The sequence below is a fragment of the Lipotes vexillifer genome, unplaced genomic scaffold (genome assembly GCF_000442215.2).
Source record: "Lipotes vexillifer unplaced genomic scaffold, Lipotes_vexillifer_v1.1 scaffold1747, whole genome shotgun sequence".
Taxonomy (NCBI): Eukaryota; Metazoa; Chordata; class Mammalia; order Artiodactyla; family Lipotidae; genus Lipotes; species Lipotes vexillifer.
In genome coordinates this window covers 380,204-394,597 of record NW_006772865.1, presented here as the reverse complement: position 1 = coordinate 394,597, position 14,394 = coordinate 380,204, and the positions used below count along the sequence as shown (strand labels likewise).

The 14,394-nt window shown below is 34.4% G+C and overlaps 1 protein-coding gene across 1 annotated transcript in view; it reads right to left on the bottom strand.

Annotated features, from left to right (window-relative positions):
- The window catches only part of N4BP2 (NEDD4 binding protein 2), a gene marked incomplete at its 3' end in the record, with an annotated part of 79,206 nt that overhangs the window by 6,979 nt on the left and 57,833 nt on the right, over positions 1-14,394 (bottom strand). Inside the window, exons 10-14 of the mRNA XM_007447932.1 lie at positions 14,143-14,228; positions 13,590-13,635; positions 11,797-11,993; positions 8,883-9,001; positions 5,158-5,296 (exon numbers count right to left, since the gene is read on the bottom strand). Of these exons, the coding sequence (XP_007447994.1) occupies positions 5,158-5,296; positions 8,883-9,001; positions 11,797-11,993; positions 13,590-13,635; positions 14,143-14,228 (587 nt within the window). The remainder of the gene's footprint in view (positions 1-5,157; positions 5,297-8,882; positions 9,002-11,796; positions 11,994-13,589; positions 13,636-14,142; positions 14,229-14,394) is intronic.

The following is a 14,394-nucleotide window of genomic DNA, read 5'->3' as shown; positions in this document are numbered from 1 at the left end:
AAAGTGAGGGGATGGAAAAAGATATTCCATGCAAATGGAAACCAAAAGAAAGCTGGAGTAGCAATTCTCATATCAGACAAAATAGACTTTAAAATAAAGACTATCAGAAGAGACAAAGAAGGACACTACATAATGATCAAGGGATCGATCCAAGAAGAAGATATAACAATTGTAAATATTTATGCACCCAACATAGGAGCACCTCAATACATAAGGCAAATACTAGCAGCCATAAAAGGGGAAATCGACAGTAACACATTCATAGTAGGGGACTTCAACACCCCACTTTCACCAATGGACAGATCATCCAAAATGAAAATAAATAAGGAAATACAAGCTTTAAATGATACATTAAACAAGATGGACTTAATTGATATTTATAGGACATTCCATCCAAAAACAACAGAATACACATTTTTCTCAGGTGCTCATGGAACATTCTCAGGGATGGTTCATATCCTGGGTCACAAACCAAGCCTTGGTAAATTTAAGAAAATTGAAATTGTATCAAGTATCTTTTCCGACCACAACGCCATGAGACTAGATATCAATTACAGGAAAAGATCTGTAAAACATACAAACACATGGAGGCTAAACAATACACTACATAATAACGAAGTGATCACTGAAGAAATCAAAGAGGAAATAAAAAAATACCCAGAAACAAATGACAATGGAGACATGACGACCCAAAATCTATTGGATGCAGCAAAAGCAGTTCTAAGAGGGAAGTTTAGAGCAATACAATCCTACCTTAAAAAACAGGAAACATCTCGAATAAACAACCTAACCTTGCATCTAAAGCAATTACAGAAACAAGAACAAAAAAACCCCAAAGTCAGCAGAAGGAAAGAAATCATAAAAATCAGGTCAGAAATAAATGAAAAAGAAATGAAGGAAACGATAGCAAAGATCAATAAAACTAAAAGCTGGTTCTTTGAGAAGATAAACAAAATTGATAAACCATTAGCCAGACTCATCAAGAAAAAGGAGAAGACTCAAATCAATAGAATCAGAAATGAAAAAGGAGAAGTAACAACTGACACTGCAGAAATACAGAAGATCATGAGAGATTACTACAAGCAACTCTATGCCAATAAAATGGACAACCTGGAAGAAATGGACAAATTCTCAGAAAGGCACAACCTGCCAAGACTGAATCAAGAAGAAATAGAAAATATGAACAGGCCAATCACAAGCACTGAAATTGAAACTGATTAAAAATCTCCCAACAAACAAAAGCCCAGGACCAGATGGCTTCACAGGTGAATTCTATCAAACATTTAGAGAAGAGCTAACACCTATCCTTCTCAAACTCTTCCAAAATATAGCAGAGGGAGGAACACTCCCAAACTCATTCTACAAGGCCACCATCACCCTGATACCAAAAACAGACAAGGATGTCACAAAGAAAGAAAACTACAGGCCAATATCATTGATGAACACAGATGCAAAAATCCTCAACAAAATACTAGCAAACAGAATCCAACAGCACATTAAACGGATCGTACACCGTGATCAAGTGGGGTTTATTCCAGGAATGCAATGATTCTTCAATATATGCAAATCAATCAATGTGATACACCATATTAACAAATTGAAGGAGAAAAACCATATGACCAACTCAACAGATGCAGAGAAAGCTTTTGACAAAATTCAACACCCATTTATGATAAAAACCCTGCAGAAAGTAGGTGTAGAGGGAACTTTCCTCAATATAATAAAGGCCGTATATGACAAGCCCACAGCCAACATCATCCTCAATGGCGAAAAACTGAAAGCATTTCCACTAAGGTCAGGAACAAGACAAGGTTGCCCACTCTCACCACTCTTATTCAACATAGTTTTGGAAGTTTTAGCCACAGCAATCAGAGAAGAAAAGGAAATAAAAGGAATCCAAATCGGAAAAGAAGAAGTAAAGCTGTCACTGTTTGCAGATGACATGATACTATACATAGAGAATCCTAAAGATGCTACCAGAAAACTACTAGAGCTAATCAATGAATTTGGTAAAGTAGCAGGATACAAAATTAATGCACAGAAATCTCTGGCATTCCTATATACTAACGATGAAAAATCTGAAAGTGAAATCAAGAAAACACTCCCATTTACCATTGCAACAAAAAGAATAAAATATCTAGGAATAAACCTACCTAAGGAGACAAAAGACCTGTATGCAGAAAATTATAAGACACTGATGAAAGAAATTAAAGATGATACAAACAGATGGAGAGATATACCATGTTCTTGGATTGGAAGAATCAACATTGTGAAAATGACTCTACTTCCCAAAGCAATCTATAGATTCAATGCAATCCCTATCAAACTACCACTGGCATTTTTCACAGAACTAGAACAAAAAATTTCACAATTTGTATGGAAACACAAAAGACCCCGAATAGCCAAAGCAATCTTGAGAACAAAAAATGGAGCTGGAGGAATCAGGCTGCCTGACTTCAGACTATACTACAAAGCTACAGTAATCAAGACAGTATGGTACTGGCACAAAAACAGAAAGATAGATCAATGGAATAGGATAGAAAGCCCAGAGATAAACCCATGCACATATGGTCACCTTATCTTTGATAAAGGTGGCAGGAATATACAGTGGAGAAAGGACAGCCCCTTCAATAAGTGGTGCTGGGAAAACTGGACAGGTACATGTAAAAGTATGAGATTAGATCACTCCCTAACACCATACACAAAAATAAGCTCAAAATGGATTAAAGACCTAAATGTAAGGCCAGAAACTATCAAACTCTTAGAGGAAAACATAGGCAGAACACTCTATGACATAAATCACAGCAAGATCCTTCTTGACCCATCTCCTAGAGTAATGGAGATAAAAACAAAAATAAACAAATGGGACCTAATGAAACTTCAAAGCTTTTGCACAGCAAAGGAAACCATAAACAAGACCAAAAGACAGCCCTCAGAATGGGAGAAAATATTTGCAAATGAATCAACTGACAAAGGATTAATCTCTAAAATTTACAGGCAGCTCATGCAGCTCAATAACAAAAAAATAAACAACCCAATCCAAAAATGGGCAGAAGACCTAAATAGACATTTCTCCAAAGAAGATATACAGACTGCCAACAAACACATGAAAGAATGCTCAACATCATTAATCATTAGAGAAATGCAAATCAAAACTACAATGAGATATCATCTCACACCAGTCAGAATGGCCATCATCAAAAAATCTAGAAACAATAAATGCTGGAGAGGGTGTGGAGAAAAGGGAACACTCTTGCACTGCTGGTGGGAATGTGAATTGGTTCAGCCACTATGGAGAACAGTATGGAGGTTCCTTAAAAAACTACAAATAGAACTACCATATGACCCAGCAATCCCACTACTAGGTATATACCCTGAGGAAACCAGAATTCAGAAAGAGTCATGTACCAAAATGTTCATTGCAGCTCTATTTACAATAGCCCGGAGATGGAAACAACCTAAGTGCCCGTCGTCGGATGAATGGATAAAGAAGATGTGGCACATATATACAATGGAATATTACTCAGCCATAAAAAGAAACGAAATTGAGCTATTTGTAATGAGGTGGATAGACCTAGAGTCTGTCATACAGAGTGAAGTAAGTCAGAAAGAGAAAGACAAATACTGTATGCTAACACATATATATGGAATTTAAGAAAAAAAAATGTCATGAAGAACCTAGGGGTAAGACAGGAATAAAGACACAGACCTACTAGAGAATGGACTTGAGGATATGGGGAGGGGGAAGGGTAAGCTGTGACAAAGCAAGAAAAAAAAAAAAAAAAACCCCAAAAGTACATCCAACAAAAGAAAGAAGATGAATTGCACGTGATCAATTTTTAAAACTTTTGTGCTTCAAAGGACATCATCAAAAAAGTGAAAAGACAACCCTTGGAACGGGAAATATTCTGCAAGTCATATGTCTGTTAAGGGTCTTGTACATAGACTATATAAAAATTCATACAACTAGAGAATTTTTTAATTGTAACGGGTAATGGATATTAATAGACATTTCTTCAAAGAAGTTATACAAATGGCCAATAAGCACATGATAAGATGCTCAACATCACCACTAATCAGGGAAATGCAAATCAAAATCACAACGAGATACCACTTCTATATTAGCCACGTCTTTTATTTCCTGTATTCTGATGCTTTGACATCTGGGGACTTGCTGACCCCCAGAGACACAGCACCCACCACCGCGGGGTTAGCTAATTCCTAGAGATAGGAAACAACTCACTTGCTAGAACGCTGTATATATGCAAACCATCCAGTCTAGAGCCCATACCCCCAAACACCTTCTTTATGGGGCCCTCACTCTCTGACTACCATCTGTATACCCTGATCACCGAAGCCAGGTACCAGAAAACTGGGGACAGTTCCTATGCCCCAGAGCCTGCTGAAATTATCCAAACTAGTCCATCCTAAACCTGCTTATTACTCTGCATGGCCCAGTCCTTCCTGCAGACACCACAAAAAAGGCTCTTGCCCACACTTCCCCCCTACTTCCTTTGCCTCCTTGACCCTGGTGCTTCCTCATGTGGCTTTGGGCCATGCCTCCTGCTTCTAGGGATCTGTGAGTATAATAAACTTCCTTCACAACATTTTCATGTCTGGGTGTCTTACCATACCTGATTAAAACAAATCCCAGGTACCCATAAAACAACTTCACACCCACTGGGATGGCTATAATCAAAAAGACAGATGATAACAAGTGTCAGAGAGGATGTGGAGAAACTGTAACCCTCATACACTGCTCATGGAAATGTAAAAGAACGTAGCCATTTGGGGAAAATGCTTGGTAGCTTCTCAAATGGCTAAACATTTCCACCCACATTATTTATGCCCTAAGACCCATCATATTACACCCACTGCTATTCAATTAAGCCTCATACTCTACTGTGTAGTCTACACATAAAAAGTTACAGAAATTCCAATGCTTGTTGTGCACAAAGGCTTTAAAGAAAAAAATATAATGAGCTATAAATTCACTATTTTGAGCAAACAGATATTCTAAACCAAATATGCTATTGGTGGTTAAATTTCCAGTCTATGAAAAATGGTGAGAAATAATCATTAAACTATCTAACAAACCAATTATATTTTCAAACACAATTATTTACCATTACTGTAAAAAATTAAGTAGCTCTATACCTTTTTCTCCTTAGACTTCTGTGCAGCATGAGAAGTGACATTCTCATTTTGGTGAACAAACTCTTGTGCTACCACTGTTTTTACAGGGTCTCCTTCAAGAACACAATTTAGAAATTGCACTGTATGTTCTAATGAATAGCTGTAGAGAGTTGAAGTACAAATATGAGGTCAATAAATGAAAATAAAAGTTATGTGGAAACATTAACATAACCAATCTTACAAAATCTTAGAAGAATATGAAAAATTGGCTCACTTCTGAGTTTTAAACATGAAAATTAAATGCTCATTGTGTATCTCAAGACTCAAGAATGAACAGAGGGAAAGTGTCAAGTTAGAGGCTCTCAAAAACTAATTTTTTAAATGAATACCGAAAAGTAACATATTGATAATTAATTCATTTTCTTATCTTTTATTCCAGGTAAAATTTCCACAAATCTTTCTTTCATCTTATCACCTATACTTAAGTCCCTTGTTGGATTCACACATGGTTTCAGTTTCCTTCAAACATCAAAAACAGACAATAAATCCTTAAACTGACATTTTTATCCTGTCAAATTTTACATTTTACTTATACCATGGCGTTCTAGTCAAAGAAATTCTAAGCAGGGATATAGAAAGGAAAAACTAAAACACTACCCTACCTCCCACCCCTACATTATTTAGGCATATTTTCATGGTGATACTATATTATGTGGAATATGAAATTCTACAAAAATTGACAAACATTTGAAACGCTAATGTCCCCGTATCCAAAGAAACTCATTCCAAAGCAAAATATAAATGATTTTATACTGCTCATTATTTCAGACTATTTATGCCTCTGATCTTTTCCAATGGCCAGATAATGAAGAGCTGACCACAAAGGACTGTTTTTGAAATGTGACAGCTATCTAAAAAAAAGCAGGACTCTTTCAGGCTGCATTCTTATACCCCAACACAACAAAACACACAGTAATCCCCCCGCTCCACCAAACTATCAAACCATTTAGAAAATATAAAACTCTTGGATAAATTAGAAAGTCAAAGTGAATTAGAGATTATTTAGGAAAAAAATGAAAATACTACATATCAAAATCAAAACATTACATATCTATCAAAAACATTATACAGAAAAAAATTCACACCCTTAAGTATATTTGTTATTAAAGACTGAAAGGAAACAAACTAACCAAAGAATTGAAAACATAACAAATTTAAAGAGAAAGGAACCATCAAAAATAGAAAAGAATCACCAAAAATAAATGATTAGAGAAATAAAACAGACTTTGATCAATAAACCAAGAGCCTGTTCTTTAAAAGGGTCAATCTGATAAACAGCAATAACAAAGAAAATAGAAAAAAAAACATTAGGAAAGGAAAAAAGGACATGATAAATACAAAATAATGTTTTTAATTATCACAGAATATTATATACAACTTAACAATAATAAACCTGATGATTTTCTAGAAGACAAACTACCAGAAAAGACTCATGGAAAAAAAGCAAACATCTGGGCTTCCCTGGTGGCGCAGTGGTTGAGAGTCCGCCTGCCGATGCAGGGGACACGGGTTCGTGCCCCAGTCTGGGAAGATCCCATGTCCCGTGGAGCGGCTGGGCCCGTAAGCCATGGCCGCTGAGCCTGCGCGTCCGGAGCCTGTGCTCCACAACGGGAGAGGCCACAACAGTGAGAGGCCCGCGTACCGCAAAAAAAAAAAAAAAAAAAAAGCAAACAGCTGAATAAAGCAATACCCCTAAAAAGATAGTGAAAAGACCTTCTCCCTAAAGAAAAGCGAAGAGACCTTCCCCCTAAAAAGGCACAACCCCAGAACCTTCAAGGTACTAATTTATTTAAACTTTCCAGAGCACAGAGAAAATGGCAGTCTTGCCAGGTTCTTTTATTAAGCCAAACACCAAATTAAACCCTAAAACCAAAATCTGACAAAGATAACACAGGAACAGAATATCACAGACTTATCTCATTTAACTACTGTTGCAAAAATCCTGAAATCAATTCCAACACTACTTTAAAGGAAAAAAACAAAACCTGAAAGATTTTTTTATTCCAGAAATTACTGTGACTAACATGAAATATACTAATAAAATAAAGAAAAAAATCTATATTGGATTCTCCAAAGATTCTAAAAAGGCATCTATTTAAAACAACTCTTGCTAAAATAGGAATTTAAGAAATACATTAAGATCGAAAGTATGTATTACTCAAACCAGAAGCATTCCTAACATACTAAGCATCAAAACACACTACAACACCACAATAACTAAAACAAGATGGCAGAAACTTAGGACCAAATAGCTCAATGGAATCAGAGTCTATAAAAGAAAATGTATATTTGAGAATATAGTAAATATTAGTAATTATATTTTATATCAGTGGGTAAAGGTGACCTATTCATCCAGTTAATCATTTGGAGAAAACAATTAAGTTAAACTCTACTTCATACCATACACATAAAAATGCTAGATAAACTTTTTAAATTTAACTATTAAAAATACTGCAGAGGGCTTCCCTGGTGGCGCAGTGGTTGAGAGTCCGCCTGCCGATCCAGGGGATACGGATTCGTGCCCCGGTCTGGGAACATCCCACATGCCGCGGAGCGGCTGGGCCCGTGAGCCATGGCTGCTGAGCCTGTGCGTCTGGAGCCTGTGCTCCACAATGGGAGAGGCCACAACACTTGAGGGGCCCACGTACCGCAAAAAAAAAAAAAAAAAAAAAAAAAAATTTACTGCAGAAAATATTTTCATAATATTGGGGTAGGGCAGATTTTCTTAAAAAGTGATAAAAATCAGAACCAACAAGGGAAAGGACTTTCTGATAAAACATGAATTAAAATATGTATATGGCTATATCAGAAAAAATTACTATAATCTATATTAACAAAGATAACTACACATGATATATAAAGAGCTCTCACAGATCTAGAAAGAAATACAGTCAAAACGAAGACAGGCAAAGGGTAAGCAATTAATAGAAAAAGAAATTAATGGAAAAAGAGCTCAACCTCAGTAGTAATAAGGAAAATAAAAATTTAAACAGCAATGAAATATTTTTCGCACCAGACTGGCAAAAAATTTAAAGATTCTTAATATCCAGGGCAGGTTACGCTATCAGCGCATATAACTAATATGGAAAGCCCTTTTAAAAGGAAATTTGGCATTAGCTGTAAAAAAATTTAATATACACACTCTGGACCAGCAATTTCACTTTTAGGAACTAGCCTACAATAACATTCACCCACGCACACAAAAATGTACGTTCAAGGATACTCAGTGCAACATGGTTTCCAACTTTTCTTACAGTCAAAAAGCCCATAAACAGAGCATGTTTAAATAAACTATGGTACTTTAAGAAATCACTTAAGAATACTATGGACTACTCTGTAGACTTTAAAAAGAAAAGAGTAGATCACAAAGTATGGACAGAAAAAATAAATAACAGTAAAACTACAACATAGTACATAAAACACAACCTATTTTTGTGTTTATATAGACACAAATGCAAATAGGTACACATGTACACACATACATTAGTGTATGTATATGAGAAAAAACTGAGGAGGAATATGAACCAACTGACAGAAACTCCTCACTTTCTACATTATTGCATTTAAATGGTTTATAATATACCTATATTATTTTTGTTAACAGAAAAATAAAAATAGATTAAAATGCATGACATGCTTTCAATGACATCACAACAGAAACTACACACAATCCTTCTAGCACTCACTTGTGGTCCTTGAAAATGTCCACCAGAAAATTTTGGTTAATGGCTGGAAATATCTTAAAGAGCTGCTTCTCCTTTAGTTTAGTGGCACAATCTTTTTCAAATATAAGCGGCTCCCTTCTCTAAAACAAACAAAAAAAAGACAAAAGCCATCTTTATGATGGAATTTACAATACTAGTTATGCTGACCCCAAAGCATGGTTATTTTATTGCAAAAAGACTAATAATTTAAAAGCAGTCACAGACTTTCTTCACTGATTAAAGGCTGAAATTAGTAATATAAGTATTCTTGCATAATTTATTTATATCCCATTTTTTGCTAAGTATTTGAAGCTGTTCATTAACACACACACACATACACACAATCACACATATACTTATATGTGTGTGCATGTGTATATATACTCTCACATATACACACCCAACACATTCAATCATATTATACAAAAAAGGATATAGATATATATATATATGTAAACAGGATATAAATAAATGAAGTCAGAGAGTAGAGAAAATAAAGGTAAGAATATAGGATAAAGCTAGCAAGTAAAATTAGTATATAAATGCATGCCACAAAATCCTGTACAATTGCTAAAGGTGGGCCACAAATTCAGTTCTTAGCTCCTTAGTGGCCAAAGCAAAGGGGGAAACAAAGATTCTCAGTGTCCATAAAATAAAAACAAACCAGTTGCTCAGGAGAAGTACAGCTTTTTCTGGTACTGAGACCTGAGAGAAATTTCTCCCATGGGTCCTCATTAAAGGGACACTGTGTGATGCTGTGAACAACGTCCTCAAAAACATATTCTCCTCAATGGGCAGAAACTACAATGTACAAATAAGTTGCAAATTCAGGTTGACAGAAAATCTTAAAATTCACATAAAAAAATTTTTTTCACAAACATATTTACTCCAAAGTAATTGCATGAGATTTGTTACTAATTGTTATTTTTTCAAAGTCATATTTGGATTGTTTAAATAGCCAAACCGAAAGAGCTTTCCTAAAATGTGCCATGTGAATTCTAATTGAGGAATATGGTAATCATTCTTAAAGTGATTTCTAACTCTGAGACAATTTACTGACATTGTGATTTAACTATGTAATATTTTTGTTTATTCCAAAAATCCTAATGTCTGAAAATAACTTCCTATAAAATTTCAAAGGTGTCTCTGAAAATATAAAAATTACAATAATTTAGGAAAATCCTGGAATAGTTAATGGTTTTGAAGCCTAACCATATTTAGGCCATTTACAACACCAAACAATAATAAAAAAAGAACCACAATAGGTGACAATCTGACCAGTAAAAAGGACTGATCAGACATCACAAGAGTGATGAAAACAAGCCACCTCAAGAATTTTAAATATTCACATCTTATTTAAGATATACATTATAACCCGACCTTACTAAAATATTCAGTGATCAGATTTACTGGCAATCTGCCAGATCACAGAGTTTCTAAACTACAAATTCTAACGTCACACCAATAAACTGAAAACTCATAACCGTAATCATGTTACAATTAATTATCCTATTCATACATCATACCTAATGTTTATTTTATATGCTTTGCTTTAAAAGAATTTAAATGATATTTCTCCTTTGGGGAATTCTCTTACTGAGAAATTTCTCCAGAAATTCTCTTAACTGAGGCTCTAAGGGGGAATACCCTCAGGATGAAGAGTACAGCTTCTATTACCAAACCCATGGGAAAAAAAGCAAAAATCACTGATAGGAGAAAAAAAAAAAATTTAAGTTGGAAAGTTAAAGAAACTTTTTTGTTCATTATTATACTAAGAGATTAAAAGGCAGGTTAGAACCATAAAGATAAGTTTCAGTAGAGGAAAATGGCATTTCAACAAAAAGTGTCACACCATTTGAGCATAAGTTCTAGGCTTTCCTTATTTTATAAGAAAATCTATTTCTCCAAGTTATTACATATGTAAATTGAAGAAGGATATTTGAAACAACATTAAATTACACGATCCTACTGAAGAGATTGTTCTTTGGATTATGTAAACATGCAAAGATGGTAATGGTAGCTTATTTCCAACTTAATTAACAAGATAACTGGGGGAAATAAATATGAAGGTAGAAGAATCCCATCATTCTTTCTATGCCCCAATTCTATGTATTTCAGCCAATATAAAGGTGTTCCTTTGAGCAGTCAAATGAGTGAAAAAAGAGGGTAAAATGCTTTAAGATCACCAACTAAGAAATTTTTTTCCCTTGAGAATTGGACTAAATAACCTCTAAGGTCTTTTCCGTTTTGATTCTGAAATTCTCTAATACTAATTTTCACAATTCCAAAAAAGGTTAAGAAAAAGAAATGCAAAATAAACCAAATTCTCTTAAGGCTTCATACCATATAATTAGATATGTTGAATAAAGAACAAAAATTAAGTTCAAAGCAAACTGAAATATCTGTTTGAACTTGTTTAATTGCAAAGTTAGATAAAAAAGAAGAGTACTTAATTTCAGATTCATAAGTTTCTAAAATTTTTCTCTAAAAAAACTTTGTTTCAAAGATGGACAATTCTTTAACAGCAAGTGTCACTTCTTATTACTAACTTATAAATGAAATTATCTTCAAAGGAAATACTTTCATGTTTTTCTAGAATTAAAAAATTGCAGAAGTAAATGTTAAAGATAAGATATATACACCTGCAAAATTAAATCTAAAACAACAGATTTAACATAAATTGGCTTACTGTTAGAGAATATCAACTAATTTTCCAGAAGCAAAGACCTCCAACTTCAAACTACATTTAAAACATTTTTCAATTTTAACATTAACTTCAATCAGGTTAAAATATGATTTCAGACTTGGAAAAGTAGAATCAAACGAAAATCAAAAAGTAAACATATGATCAAATTAGAGTCAGAGACAAAGGCTTAATATTTATACTAACTCATACCAAATCATGCTTTTCCTGTAAGGCAATTTCTTCTGACATTATTTCTCTGAGTGATACTTTTTTAGTATGAGTGTTCCAATGATCCAATAAGGGTTGCATTTCAGGTGCTGCTAAAGTCTTCAGTAAATTTTTGCCCGTTCTCTGAGATGATTTTTGTTCTGGATTATCAAGACCAACACGCCCAACCAGGGAAGGATCTACAAAAGCAGTATCAATAGTGTCAGACCATCAACAATAAATGTACAAATTAAGCATTATTCATTCTGTCACATCTACCTCAGAGAGACCCAGAAAACATGATTTTTTACTCTTTGCTTATAAATACAATATTCCAAGTTGTATTTCAAAGTTTCAAAATACATCTTCACATAATCGCAAGCAAGTATAAATGTAGAAATATTCAAATGAACAATGATCTGGGTATTACTGTAAATCAACTCAATGCTTCCCCACTCTTTTTCATATCACATCAACACAGAGAAAACAGTGACACACATATACACTGGTAAACAGAGGAAGCTGCAGCCAGCCAGAAGTGAGCAGCTTTGGTCAGCTCTGCTTGGCCACTCCAAGAACTGAAAGGATGAATATTACTGCAAATCTGTAACCCATTGGAGGCCTACAATAAATATTGAACAAATGATATTCAACATAAGGAAGGAACTAAACATTCTAAGAAGTTCATAATAACAAGACTTAATGTATAATATTTCAGCTTTTCTAAGCACTACATTCTGATATACTCCTTTGATTTCCTGGAGAGTGAAGAAATAGCAAATACTGTCATCTGAATAACTCTGATACTCTTTGGGAACTTCTAGCTCTCAAACAGCTTTAGCTCTTGAAGCTACAACACAGGTCTGAACTAAAGTTAAGAATCTTCATTCTCACAATCTTCAACCTGGAGTCCTAGTATGGAGTGGACAAGAGAGGCATCTGGAGGAACTCAGGCACAAAAGGAGGACCCTGTAACAGGTCTGCCACCCTGCACTAACCACTTACGACAATGCTATCTAAGAAATCTTCTGGAATCAATTATTTTCAACTTGGCAGATGTAATCAAAAAGCAGGTTGACTTTTGTGCTCTAATTATATTAACATCAATAAAAAATTTGAAAAACCAAGTAATATTTCAATGATACTTTCAAACAAAGGAATACTTTATTGCTCTCAAACCAGAACAGTTTCCCTTCATTCAGAGCAAAATCATAAACAGGAAACACCCTGACTATGTGCATTAGAGCATACCTTGGGTGTTCCACAGCACTCCTGTTTTTTTTTTTTTAATTGAAATATAGTTGATTTATAATGTTGTGTTAGTTTTCAGGTGCTAACTGAAAGTTAAATGATATTATAGGGGCTTTTTTCTTCTTTAAGCTTTATTTTCTTTTGTATCAATATTAAATGTTAAAACTTTTATTTGCAAATCACAATTCTTGGGTAACATATTTTGTGGAAGTACATTTAAAATGAGTTAAGATTCAGGGACTTCCCTGGCCTGCTCCCAGTGCAGGGGGCCCGGGTTCGATCCCTGGTCAGGCACCTAGATCCTGCATGCTACAACTAAGAGCCTGCATGCCACAACTAAAAGACCCCTCACGCCGCAACTAAAGATCCCGCACACCTCAACAAAGATCCCACACGCGGCAACAAAGATCCCGCATGCTACAACTAAGACTTGGCGTAGCCAAATAAATAAACGCTTAAAAAAAAAAAAAGAATTAAAATTCACACACACACACCAAGTTTCAACATCAAGACAAGAACATTAGAAGTGAAAATATGTGCTTTACCTTGCATTAATTTGCCACAGGATACCTCTTCTTGTCTTTGTCGCTCCTAAACACAGAGGCAGAACAGGATTGGCAAAGCAGGGTGCATTAAAAAACAAGCTTATATTATTTTTCTCTAGTAATCATTTCTCCCTGTAAAACTATCAATCATTCTTGCTAAATCTAATAAAAGCAGATAAATATAATTATAAATTGATTCCATCAATATATTTTTTCTACTTATAGAGCTCTTATGCTGTGATTTTTTTAAAAACTGTTTATGAAAATTAGCACTGCAAGTCTTTAAGGAGTAAAAAACTATTTATGATTTTTTTCCATAAAAAAAAAAATCAACAGTCATATTGAGCTCCATCATTAATTATATAATTTGGCCAGTCTGGAAATAATCTAAAATACTGGAAGGAGAAAAAAAAAATCAGTAACCTGTTAACTGGTAAAATTAATTATCTCTCAAAGTCAAAATTCAATAGAATCTTTCATATAACAGATTTTATTGAAGAGCAAAGGTGACAAAATGTACACAAAAGCTTTCTATAAAAAGAAGCCTACCAACCATTACAGATTCTTTCCATTTTTCATGAATCACTTTAGCCAGATTCAGATCTATATGAACCACACAGTCCTCAACTGTTAGGGACCCTTGTGACGGGGGGGGAAGAAAAGAAAAGAAAATATGATCATTACTCATTATACATTTGCAGAAAACATACTCAACTACCTTATGCATCATAAAACTAATTTGTATTTTTAATTACTAACCTATGTCTCTAGTTCTAAATCTCTTGGAATATTTTTATGTAATATG